The following is a 12,902-nucleotide window of genomic DNA, read 5'->3' on the forward strand; positions in this document are numbered from 1 at the left end:
AGACGGATAATGGGACGAGGCCGAAAGATCATGAGATATTACGGACGGAGAGGCTGGTATTGATTCAGATACGTCGACAGCAAGCCGTCGGATCTCATCACGGAAGTTCCTTTTGAAAAACTTTTGTAGAGTCTCATGAAAAGGTGTAAACTCTGGTGGACAAAGATGGCCATGAAGCTTGAGGCAGCCGTCAATAGCTCGAACCTGGGGGTGATTTTTTTTAAAAAAAAAAGGACATATGATGTCAATGCAGTCAGTCATACCTGCTCGTCAATCGCACCACGCAACTTCTCAACCATCTCTTCCCTTTCTGGATTTCGTTCAACATAATCTGAGTTAAAGAACATTTGGCGGTAAGAGGCGATCCCTGTATTGACAGGTGCGTCCACCGCGCTGTTCAAGGACATCGCTAAGGCATTCGTTGACACACTTTGAGATGTCTTGGCAAGGGTTTGATATTTCAGATGCAAGGAGGTTAATTCTTTAGTCTTTTGTTCGACCTCGTTGAGGGCATTCTCCAGGGGAGATATTTCAACAACCTCAAGGCCAACAACTTCTGATCGGCGCAAGACGGTTGGGAACGCCTCTTCAGTCGTAAGATACGTTTTTTCCAACCAAACTTCCTCCACTCCGTCTCGAGTGGTTTTTCTAATTGGCCGTGACGAACTGAAGAGGTTAATTGCACTAAGAGGAGTGTCAGTATCCATCGACCACGAGTGGCTCAGACTTACCTGTGCTCGTAATATGTACGAACAGCCAAGGGAACATCCGGGTTGGTAAAGATAGGGAGGGTACGATTGGGTTCGGGCGTAACTGCGATGCATTGAATGTACTGGTCGTTGCCGAATCGAATGTCGACAGGCGGATCGCCTGAGACTTTCAGCAGCTGGGCGCCTGAATGCTTATTGAGCATCCTTTCGCAAAACGCCCCAAATTTCTCCCACTCATACCCTCGATACTACAAAAGCCATTCAAATCTGTCGCACAAATAATTTGGGAAAGGGAAACGCACGATAAAGCGCTTGTCTCTGATGGCCGCTGGGAAATTTCCATAGAAGGTGACCCTATAGTAATCTGGATAGTAGCGTTGGTCTGTGACAATGTGTTCCAGCAGGGCAGCTTGATGGCGAAGAATTTCAGATAACCGGCCACTGAAATGTCGTTATGATTAGTTTAGAGACCATGACATGAGAAGCGGAGAACATACTAGTTAAAAGTCACCTCAGCGTGCTGATATGCCAACTCTTTGCAGATTTCCACAGCGCTTTCCCACGCTTTTCCCTTTCCTACGCCATTTACTTATCAATATGCAGACACATGGTCGTCAAACAACACCACAAACCAAGGTAGTCAAGGATCAATAGACAAAGCGTTTCCTTGCGGTGAAATTGGGATTGTTGCGGAAGTCCAAGATCCTCCATTGGACCTGCAAACGAGTTGAGATCCCATTCATGTAGGTCGGAATGAAGTTTGAGGGTCAGAGCTGCCTCGACGTAGTTTTGTGATTGGAGGTGCATCTTCAAATGAACCGTTAGTCATCACACGAGGTTATTCGTACAACCTACGTTGACAAGTTGATGAACATATTTGATGTAGATTTCATCGCGTCCTATTCGACGAATAAAGTTCATCAATCGCAGCTATCAAGAGGTGAGTGTCGATGAGATGTGAACATCTACATCCATACCGTCGCAATCACACGATCGTCCGCATACTCTTCGCCTTCAGGTAAAGCACGGACACTAAGCAAGAGCTCCAAAAAGAGATCAACGGAATCTAGAAAATTGGATACCCGCTCGCGCAGCTGGTCGTCAACGTCCGAAGTATCAAAGAGATGCCGCAATTGTCCAATGAAAAAGGCCCTTGATATATCGTCGCCTTTGCTGTCCGACATGAATAGCGAGTCGAGCCGTGTTACCAGTTCATTTTCAATTTCGTCGAAATGCTCAGATTGGTGATACTCTGAAACAATCATGCTGTAAAGGATTTGGACTGCGTTGCTCCTCAACTGGTCATGGTGGCTTAGACACAGGTTAACAACATGGCCAACAAGGGAATGCAAATAAACTTGATAGCCCTGTAAACGGTTCAGTGAGACGGGAAATATGAGATAAAAAGGCACCTTACTCCATAACGCGTAGATAGCTCGCCACTTGTAGATGCGTGCTCGGCCCACCCGAGGGCTTGCCAAAGATTCAACAGAATTGCTGCGCCCTCGCCACGAAGATCACCCGCGAGACGCCAAACGGCGCGTCGTTTCTGCTGGCCATTAGAACTTGTCAAATAAACCCGAGGGAAGAGAGAAAGAACCTGGGGACTGAATTCTTCGATGATCAGTTGATCAGAGGAAAGTAACTTGAGTAGCATGTAGAAGCCATCCCGCCATAAATTTGAGTCAAATTGTGACTCCGATTCATGCGCTGGAACAAAGTCTTTTTCTAGTATGGCCGCAACAGGATCCATCATCTTGATCAAGACCTTGTGAGCAAGAATGTTGACATTGAGCCAAGTTTTAGGGAATGCATCATTTTCTAAGATAGACGTCGCAACCTTGAAAAACTGGGACATTAGATTAGTAAACCGTTCACGGCCTTCAATGTCGAGGCTCGATTCAAGGAAATTAAGAATATGTTTGGTAGGGGATGATAGAATGAGAACCAGAAAAACAATTGCAGTTTCGCCTAATCCCGGATAAAATACAGCTTCTGCTTCCTTCGAGAGTGTGGTATCGTTGGTATTGCTGGGATGGTCGGGTAACGAAGAAAGGAGGGAGAAAGGATACGATTCTGGGAAAGTGATGGGGATTGAAGCCTTCATCGTCGAAGGGGCATGGGTTCGTTCAATAGCCTTTCGTGATGATGCATTTTGGAGCTCCCTATATGACTCCAGAAGTCTGTTTGCTCAGATGAGAGTAAATAACAAGTTCAATAACGTTCGCATACCTGGGTAATAACGACAACAGGCATTCGACATTATCTTGCTCTTGTCGATACGCGTGACGATCCGACATGATCTCTGGGGAAGCCAAGTTTTGTTGGAGTTTGTCGAGCATAACCGCGATGATGGTGACACAAAGACGAATGCTCTCCAGCCAGCCAACCCTAGCGGAATCTCGAGCAGCCTCGGAGTCGCTAGCATGTGTGTGAGCATATTCGTCATAGCGGCCAAAATGTGGTTTTATCCAGATGATAACAGCTTCGATGAGAAGTGGTCGAGACTGTGCGTTGTCAAACAAAAAACCTTTCACTATTTGCAGATACATTATAAGTTTCCAAATGACAATTTTTCCTTTGCCTATGGTCACCGCGTTTGCAAACAGTGTGGCAACAGAAACAAGTTCCACGGTCGAGAACATCTTTGCCAGCTCAGGAAGGATGGATGTGAAACGCTGAAGGGCGATAGTTTGTGTCCCGATAATTGAGGCAGGAGAAGACGTTGACATCATTCGTGTCACCTCTGAAATATGGGCCCGCAGTTCACGTTTGAAAGTCGTTTCAAAGTGTTCTGCTGTGGCACCTCCGCCCATCCCGATTTCCTTTAATTTTTGAAGCTCTCGAGAACGTGCAATAAACTTGAAGATGTAGTGCCAGACCTTTAAAGCCGCCCGAAGAGGTGAAGCGGACTCGGCTGAGGCAGGATTAACAAGAAGTCGATTCATCGAACGTATGATGTGGGAGGATGCCGCAGCGCAGGTGAAATGCTCCTCAATATAAACATCTAGAACAGGTTGAAAGTTGCTGAAGCGTCGATCTTGAACAATCCCGAGGACAGTCACAAGTGCATTAAATACCAGTAGGTCGACCTCTCCGGATTGATTATTTTGAGACACTAAAATGCCGAAAAGTGCGTCAAAGATATCGCGCAAAAATTTCACGATTTCGCCTTCTCCCACAAAGGTGAATTTGGTGAGAAGTGCAGAAAGCAACTCTTTGTCCTGCGTCTCCCAGCTCAATAATCTGAGTAGCACAGGGTTTTGGGTAAATTTCGTGGAGCAGAGAGAGGAACGGATTGTTAACGTGTCACGCAAGGGGGGTGCAGACCGCAACAGTTCGGGAGGTATCAACAACTGTTCTGACTTCTGACCAGCAGTCAAGCGTGACGGAGATCTTAGATATGTTTCGGAATTAATCTGATGAAGCTTATCTGCCCGGTACATAATGAGCGTATGGCTGCCATCTTCGACAAATGCGGTGGCGTCAGGAAAAAGCGGCTGAAATGCGAATGCGAATGGGCGATCAAAGGTGTCGGGTGAAACCTTGCTGCCTGGGCGAGTGTTGCGGTTCCGGAAGGTGAAGAAAAGGTGCCACTGAGGAACACCCTCCGGAGGTAGCTGAATCTTAACAAGTTCTCCAAAAGTGGGCTCATTACACCGCTGGAATACCATTGAATGGAACTGTGTGATGAGGGGTTCTCCACTTCCTTGTGAAATAACATTCTCAACTGTGGCTCCATCTTGATCCTTCACTTCCATTGTTATTTGCACGTTGACCGCTGGGGGTCCCATTTGACCCCTAGCAAAGTTGGCAACACTAAGGCGTCCAGTCCCTACATGGGATGCTGTGAAATCGCCACACCAAAGTTTGATGTAGAGCTCGTTTCGGGCATCGCCAGGGAATACAACATCGGGGAAACCAAGACGAAGAGTCTGGGGAGTATCTTGTAGAAGGGACGTGTTTTCCCGCATGACGACCTGAGCATTGCCTCTGAAAACTTTTATTGATACCGCCAACATTTCAGCCCTAAGGTAGTCCGTCAACTTCCACGGGTCTCAGCAACGAGTGACTTCGTCCTTACCTGCCCGACTTCTCGAATTCCTTCGTGTTGTTATTGATGATATTTTGATGGATCATAGAGAAAGAAGCTTCATTTGTTGGGATATAAATGGGCATTGTATGTTCTTTGAGTGGGGATACATCCAGCTGATCTGCAACCATCTTGGTAAGATTGGTTAGTTCCAGGACGGCACAGCCAAACGGCCGTCGAAACTGGGGGATTCCATCAGCAGGTACGATGCCGCGACTGCCATTAGTAATAGTATGGCTGGATTCACTCCAGCCCACGAGGGTAGCTAAAGACCCGTTATCATGCTTAACGGAGGTTTCCGAAGTGGGAAGACCCGAACTAGGGTTAGTTCCAATCTTGAGCGCACCGTTTCTTACGATGCGACAGACAAGGTAAATTGGGTCTTGGACATCAGAAGGCGCTAGATCCACAAACAAAGTACGAATGCGAGTTGATGGGTCCCGCGCAAGCACTCCGTTATGATTCAGGATCGCACAAAACTCCTCCGTCACAAATTGTGTTCCTTGTTTCTTATACAAGGAGAAGAACAATTCTGCGCTCTCCCCAGGAGCACAAGGTGATGCAACAAAGGCGCGGAGATCAAGGAATATGTGGTAAAACTTGGCGGTTGAGTGCTTTGCCGGTTCGCTGGGGCCAAGACAACCCTGAGAACGAGATCGACTTTTGTAGTGTGAATGGTGTGAATAGGTAAGGTCAGGGAAGGCTGAGTTTGCCGGCGTAGGTAATGGACCTGCGGTAGTATAATCGGTGCCGGACCCCAAAGCGTATGGCCTGGCTTCATCGTTGGAAGCGTTCGTGTAGGCAAGTGAAGTTTGCATTGCGTACATGCGAACGGCACTAACCCAACTTCGGGGATCGACGTCGCCCTCAACATCCACTGTGACAAGGCCACCCCAAGTGGGATGTCGCACGATGACGTCCAAGCCCTGGACAAGGTTTCCGCTCACAAGTCTGGTTACACAATCTCGCCGCATATTCACGGTCTCCTCTGCGCTAAGGGTCTGGGCAAGAAGCTGACGACGACCCAAATGGAGGGCTTCAATATGCTCCCGAACGACATGGAACAATTTGTAGTCGCGGCGTGCGAGGTACTGGAACATGAGCGTATGCCATTCTCTCAATGCCGATGCGATTTCGTCAATGATTGGTTGAGCAGCACCAGAAGCTGTATCGTCGCCCGACTTGAGGGAAGGTCGTGGTGGCAGAGGCTTCAATACTTGGGAATCAGCTGGTGAAGATGAGCGCAAACTTGTTGGATAGACTGGTAGCCCTGCGCGAGAGGAATTAGCTTGATCGGGAGGAGGACCGAGTCGGAAGGATTTCCGTGTGGCATAGATTGACATCTCTTCTTCCTCTTCCCTCAGGGTATCCATGCCTATACTCGACTTGTCCTTGTTCCAGCCACTGAAGACCTCACCAGGACTGTTACGACCATGTGTCCACCCATTAATGAGGCTTATGTTTGGGTTCACGCCGTTCAGTGAACTAGCAAGGTCGGGGAGTCTGCCTTCAGCATCAGACAACTCGTCGCGCACGAAAATATGAGAAGCAGGGAATATGCCTATGAAGACCTGTTGTGGCTCCTCTATTTTCACAGGAGATTTGACGGCAAACGACGAGGAAGTAGAAGATGAGGGATCTGATAGAGACCATGTGACGGACGGGCGCCGAGTGGTGCAAACGACATAACTGGGATCGAGTTGAGGAAATGAGGATAGATAGTATGACGACTGCAAACGCACCCTCTGTACCACACACCTTCAACAGAATCCTTGTTCGACGGAGTGTACTTTTCAAAGGCGTAAATTTCATCGCCCACTTCAAGTGATACGACATCACGCATTACTGAGTGATCATCGGCGGAAGCTTCAGTGACGGTAGAGAGACGGTTGCGAGAAGATAGCCTTGTTTCGCGTCGAGAAGGTGAGAGAGGATGGACGGCATATCCATATACAATCAAGGGCAACGGTTCCCACATGTGTGCTGAAGATGCGGGTTGGGTATATGCGCGTCGCTGGTTATGGGTGTCGCCAACAAGGTATCACTGAGCGCGCTGAACGTATTGTGTGTGATGATAGCGAGAACAAACAAATACATAAGAAAATGAGTTCACTTTCTGACCAGATCGACCGCCTTTCTCAATGTGCTTGTTCTATCAAGGATACTACCCTTGGCGCTTTGAAAACCAACAATCCATTCACAGCCGCCGTTCTCACTACCCAGCTCGGAGACCTCATCCGCGATATAGACCCTTCAGAGCTCGGTCTCTTCAATCTCGTCCCTTCATCCGATGCCGAAATTAAACGCGTCAAGTTTACCGGTTCCACTCCCCTCCGCAAAGCTACGCGACGGGATGATAAACCACCAGAAATAGATCCAGAGGTCTACGCTCAAGCAGCGCTCAAATGCATTGACCAGTAGTGCGGAAACCGTTTTACACTTTTGTCCTATCTCACAAGTTCACATTAGTCAATCAGTTCGTTCAATGCCCCGCGCTCGCAGTCAGGTATCAGCTATATTGGATCGTCTTAGTCTCGTTCGGGAGAATATCGAAGCTCTGAATGTCACCCTCCAACAGGTTGGTTTCCTGCGTCGTTTCACATACCCAATCATTCAAGCTTATAAAATCTAGATACGCGTCACTGATACTCCCTCAATCAAAGCACAAATCACAGAACAAGACTATAAAGTCAAACAACTTCAAACCAGGATGAACGAACTGTCAAAAAGGGTATGTTTGTCAACTGTGAATCATTACACTTACGCTTCTCTGCCTTCACTACTATAGAAGAAGCATGCAGCGATGCCCCGCCAACATGCCGTGCCACGCCAGACAACCAACCCGACCACCATTGAGCTCGAAAACGATGATTCTACATCTTCGCCTCACGAAGACCGGCATAACCATACACCTGCAGAGGCCTCGCGCATTTTGCGTTTTTCTGACGATCTTTTGATGGACGAACAAGTTGACTTCGGTGACACCAGCTCTACTTCGTTTGTGAGCGCACTACCAGAGGAATCCACAAGGGACGACATGCCAGAAGACCCCTTGGAGCTCCCAACGGTTCCGGTCACCGGGACGCCTACCGTGGACAAGTCCTCAAGATCTAGCAACGTGGAGATGGCCGTTTCCCCTACGATGCCCACCTCACCTGTGTCATCTGCTCCTTCTCTACCCAAAATACAGAACATGAACCCTTCTGATAGACCCCACAAATCAGGGAGAATTAGAGTAAACACCGAGGTTGAACGTATTGTGGTGAGTCTTATAAAATTTAATTTTTCTTAGGATCTGACCTGTTGTCTAGTCGAAAATTTGGATGACGGTTGGTGATATCATAATGCCTGGTTCTTCTTTTTCGCCAGGTTCGCCACCCTCAGCCAAAGATACTATGTGAGTCATTCCCCTCTAATTCGCTGTACACGGATCTCACAAAGTTTGCCAAAAATAGTGCACACCTGCAAGAGCTCTGCAACTTGCCACCTCAGCTGGATTCACCTGGTCCATCGAGTGTTTCAACATCGTCGACTCCCCAAACTCATTCACCAAGTTTACAACAAATCTTGACTGCATATTTGCTGGTCTCTCTTTTGTCGGCTCCACCTCAGTATTCTATGCCGCTGAACAAGGTGAAGGACAGCCTTGCCGCCAAGGCCAAATCTGGCGGTATCTCTGTTGGTATGCTGGGGCAGGGCACATCACGGGTTTTATATGGATGTGTTGCGAAGCGACTCGTTAAAGTTGAGCGAGGGGGTGGTGAGCAAACGGTCAAGTTTGACATTTAGTTGTAAGAGTAGTACTTGTCACATCATGTGATCTAAACGCGACGTGACTGTTGATAAAACGCCACTAAGATACTCTGAGTCTCTGTTCACTCGGCTATATTCTCAACTATCTCTTGACTTGCACATATCTTCTTTTCTTGGATGGCCTCCCTCTCTAGGAAACCTCTTGCTCCCCGCTCTCTACCACAGAAACGCCCCCGTTCACCAGACCACCATGACCCACTTCCCACCACCAAGCGTGTCCGACCAGCTCCTCGCCCAACCCATGACCCAGCAAAGGACCGCAAAAATCCAGATAAGGAGAAAGTAAAAGCACAACTCAAGGCCGAATTCAAAGACAAGTATTGCCGCGCTTTTCCATCTTGGATTTTCTATTTCGACTCGGAGAACACTCAGGCTCACCCCTTCGAAGCTAGGATACATCAACTGGGAGCCGTAAGTGATCTACTCACTCTCACTTCCTCCACGCCTTGAAATATCTACAGACAATCGAAGACTTCTTCTCGAAGCAGGTCACTCATGTCATTACCGATCGACCTATCCCTTCTTCCGTTGAGAAAGAAAAGGAGAATTTGTCAAAGTCTTCCAAAACCTTTTTGAAGAGCCCCATAAGACTCAAGGGAAGGTGTGTCAAGTTATTGTTGCTCTTTCTCTCCAAACCGCCTCACAATCTTCAAAGAGTGGGAGAAGAAACGAAATCAGCTCCGGGTTTCGATTTAGTCGCCAAGGCCATCTCCTTCGGTCTCAAAGTATGGAGCCCAACAAAACTTGAAAGTGTGTTGGCCAGATGTATAGATCAACCACCGGTCAACAAGTCTATCCTTCCCTGCCAGCAAACTGCCGCTCCCCACCCCCAACGCGCCTTGACTCGCCTACTTCAAAGTGAAAAGATTCACGGGAGTACAGAGCGTGACCCAACTCAGAAGAGGCACGATTATCGTTATTTCTCCCGAGCAACTCATTTCGTTCTCGTCGAAGACTTGCGTCAAGAACTTGCTACCCTCATTGCTCACGAATATCCTCCACCCAAACGAGATGCAGGCCTCAAGACTCCCTGGCCAACCTTGCATTGTCACCCGCATTCTCGCGGTCCCTTTATTGTTTTTGATGAAAAAGAGAAAAAGCGGTGGGAAAAGATGCAACAAATTGGCAAAGGCGTAAAGATTGGTCACACCGATCGCGGAAAGCGAAATGATTGCGACGCACGAATTGAGACGATGAAGAACACGGTTCACGCGAAGGATAGTGTGAAGCCTGGTGCCGACTTGAGACGTTCCGTTTCTTTGAACAATCTTCGTCGTCAAATGTCACACAAGGACCCTGTTGTTGAAGATGTCGGTGGTTTTGGCGATAACGTAGACCACGTCAACGCTTCAGGTTTCCTCGCCTCGGGTTATATGGCCGCCTCGGGAAATAGCGTTGGTTTAACTTCGACGACAGGGACCACGTCCACCTCTGGATATTTTTTGAGAAACGGACCTTTGCCCTCTGCCCTCGTTGGTCAGATAAAGAAAGAGGTTGTTACGTCGCGCAAATTTCCATCTGCGAACAAACTTCAGCCTGCCAGCCTCATGGGACCACCTAAAACTGTTCCCCATAGACAGCCGGTGTTGAAGAAGAGTAAGAGTACCAACACGCTCAAGTTACCGAAACGGGAGGAGGGCAGCAAGCCTGGTTATTGTGAGAGTTGTCGTCAAAAATTCGATGATTTTAAAGCGGTACGTTACAAACGGGATACTGAGCATGGTCTGACATGCATGATTTCCCCCAGCATGTTAGTGGACGGAAGCATCGCACATTTGCGATGGAAGCTGCCAACTTTGCCCAACTAGACTGTGTTCTTGCTCGCGTTCAGCGACGTACTCGTCGCGAGGTCGAGGAGGAACAGCGGAAAAGAGTGCTGACGCGGCGGAGTCGGTGCGCTGAAGGGCATCGTCACATAATTGGTATAAATTGGCATCTTTCCAAGTAGTGCATGAGACCAATTGTAGTCTGTAACCAACGTCAGTTTTCCTTGGTTAAAGGATAGGTCTTTTTGGGGGGGTATGCAAAGTGGAACATTGAAACAGCGTGAGACTACCTAAGCATGCGCACAAAGGAGTTAGCCATGATAAGAGGTGGCTACATGTACGGTATAAATCCGTTCCACCGCTTCACATCAATTTACTTTGAGAGATTTTGATTTGCCAGGCGCGTTGTTCAAAACTTTGCGTCTTTGTGCAATCATGTATGTGTACATGATATACAAACCTACGATCAGATGTTGAGAAGACCAACGACTGACGAAAATAGTTAATGCTTACCCGGCCACCAGATAGCAAACAGTCCAGCTCGAATATAGTCCGTTGGTTTCCACATTCCTCGTAACCACGATTGCCAGCCCGGCAGAGGTGATGACGCGGGAAGTGTGGCGTAAATGAGAAAAGCTTCGGACGAGGCACCGACGGGATACAGAATGTAGAACGTGGTGTAGCGAAGATAGAGGAGAGACGAGGGATTGTAGCCAGCCAAATTGGCAGCGTAAAAGCAGTAACGGATGACCTCCGTCATTGACCAGGCAAGAACCATGGAGGCATAAAGGGGGTTGGAATGAACCTAGCAATGGCTTATCAAGTGGCTAGTCATAAGACAGTTGTACCCAACTCACAAGTGGGAATTGCTCAGTGATACCCCAGACGAGGAAAAGCCGACTTGAAACCTGCATGATAGTAGTTTGTAGGGGGCTTCGAACAAGGCCAAAGAAGACATGCAACACTTCCAGAACAGCGAAGCTTTGCACAAAGGCAGTCTGGGTGCCAACACGGGCAAAGGTGGTGGTAGAACGTCGGTATATGGGTTGCAAGGAAAGGGGCAGACAAGTTTCCAGTGAGGTAGAAAAGATGCCTGATGATCTGAGGAAAGGAATTGTCGAAAGGAAACGTGAAAGGGTCGATGAGGCGGTGGTCGCATTTGCAGGAATGGCATCAGAACCGCCGTCGAGGTTGAAGATGTGAACAACGGTGGCAATCAGGACATATGCCCAGCCAAGTGCCGACAGGACATTGTACGCAATTAAATAGTACTTGGCATAAGGTGAGGTTGCTGTAGGGTAATGAGCTCGGACAAACGACGAGGTATCTGAACTTACTTTCACGTTTAGTTCTTGTCATCGGAAATTGAGCGGTTGTGGCAACGCTTTCGCCAATGTGTAAACTTCCTTATAAATTGACAAACATCATAACATTTGATTTACAGCAAACATGCAGCAATTTCGTAAAGAGTCGTATCTAAGAACAGCGTGTGCGTATAGAAGTATATACAGAGAAGAAAGCACCTAATCCCGCAATAAGTAGTATATATCACAATGCGGCGGTCATACAAACCTGGCAAAGTCGAAAGAGTGTGGGTATAGTTGTATATATGAGACGAAAAGATGACCTAAGAGAAGAGACGATTTGTTCCGGGGTACGAGCCCAAGGAGGTATAGACTCGCGGGGTATTCATATCCGCATGAACCTCTTTGAAAAGACGTGGCCTCGGGAGTAACCATCCGTCAGCGCATGCAGGGCGGTGCCGCAAGGTAACGCGTGTTGTGTGTAAAGGGGCTTCGCAGGCTTCTATCGTGCGCCATCCAGAATTCCTCGGATGTCAGAAACTGAAGTCAAATCGGCGAGAAATGGAATGAGGTCTGTTAATTCGGCATCGTGCGGATCGTTGAACCACGACGACACCGGGACAGCGTTATTGGGGTGGAAGATGTAGGATGCTGGAGAGTTGTCCAGAATTATGGTATCAGCGATGGGTCTTCCGAGTTGTGATAGATCCTGTGTAGATCATCCTCAGAAAAACGACGGTAAAGAAAGAAAGGATTTATTGCACCTTGACATAATTGCCTTTATGGCTAAAACAGCTTTCTCTAAAGAGTCGATGAGCAACGACATGATGGATATCAAGCTTATCGAGCACAGGATCGGCATACTAATTCGTTGGTTAAGTTAGTTGGAAAGAAAGAGTCGGCGAAACAACTTTACTTTGCTCAAGCTGGCCGTGAAAACAACGACCTCATAAATTTCGCCCATTTTTTTCAAAAAGTTGTCGACGCCTGGTCGCTTCAAAACATGAAAATGGTGCCAATGATACTCGATTTCAACCGGGACAATGAAATCAGCTTGCTGTATTGCCTAAACAAAAAGTATAAGAAAATTAGTTGAGCAAAGTTGAGGAGGGATGACCTTGAAGCTGCTGTGAACCAGAGTTTCGTCTAAATCAAGAACCAAGCATTTTCTCCCCACATGCTCAGGCGAGATGGGAGGCAAGAGAGGCTTAGGAAG

The 12,902-nt window shown here is 47.8% G+C and overlaps 4 protein-coding genes across 4 annotated transcripts; 2 read left to right on the top strand and 2 right to left on the bottom strand.

The window, feature by feature from the left end:
* Positions 1-6,906: 6,906 nt before the first annotated feature.
* Positions 6,907-8,592, top strand: LACBIDRAFT_313577 (uncharacterized protein; the record flags this gene model as incomplete). Its single annotated transcript, XM_001877284.1, has 6 exons — positions 6,907-7,223; positions 7,273-7,381; positions 7,436-7,534; positions 7,592-8,065; positions 8,115-8,200; positions 8,259-8,592. The coding sequence occupies 6 exons, from the start codon at positions 6,907-6,909 to the stop codon at positions 8,590-8,592; spliced, it is 1,419 nt and encodes a 472-aa protein (XP_001877319.1).
* A 141-nt stretch (positions 8,593-8,733) lies between these two features.
* Positions 8,734-10,564, top strand: LACBIDRAFT_313578 (uncharacterized protein; the record flags this gene model as incomplete). The annotated part of the gene is made up of 3 exons (XM_001877285.1): positions 8,734-9,027; positions 9,078-10,310; positions 10,364-10,564. The coding sequence occupies 3 exons, from the start codon at positions 8,734-8,736 to the stop codon at positions 10,562-10,564; spliced, it is 1,728 nt and encodes a 575-aa protein (XP_001877320.1).
* Positions 10,565-11,836: 1,272 nt separating this feature from the next.
* On the bottom strand, positions 11,837-12,121 carry LACBIDRAFT_313580 (uncharacterized protein; the record flags this gene model as incomplete). The annotated part of the gene is made up of 1 exon (XM_001877662.1): positions 11,837-12,121. One exon carries the CDS (start codon positions 12,119-12,121, stop codon positions 11,945-11,947), a length of 177 nt encoding a protein of 58 aa, XP_001877697.1. The 3' UTR covers positions 11,837-11,944.
* A 67-nt stretch (positions 12,122-12,188) lies between these two features.
* LACBIDRAFT_231937 (uncharacterized protein) lies at positions 12,189-12,896 on the bottom strand (the record flags this gene model as incomplete). The annotated part of the gene is made up of 4 exons (XM_001877663.1): positions 12,189-12,395; positions 12,451-12,549; positions 12,603-12,752; positions 12,804-12,896. Coding segments are annotated over 4 exons (549 nt in total), but the record flags the coding sequence as incomplete, so codon positions are not given.
* Between the last annotated feature and the right edge of the window lie 6 nt (positions 12,897-12,902).

This window comes from Laccaria bicolor, genomic scaffold (genome assembly GCF_000143565.1).
Source record: "Laccaria bicolor S238N-H82 LACBIscaffold_5 genomic scaffold, whole genome shotgun sequence".
In the NCBI taxonomy this organism is placed as follows: domain Eukaryota; kingdom Fungi; phylum Basidiomycota; class Agaricomycetes; order Agaricales; family Hydnangiaceae; genus Laccaria; species Laccaria bicolor.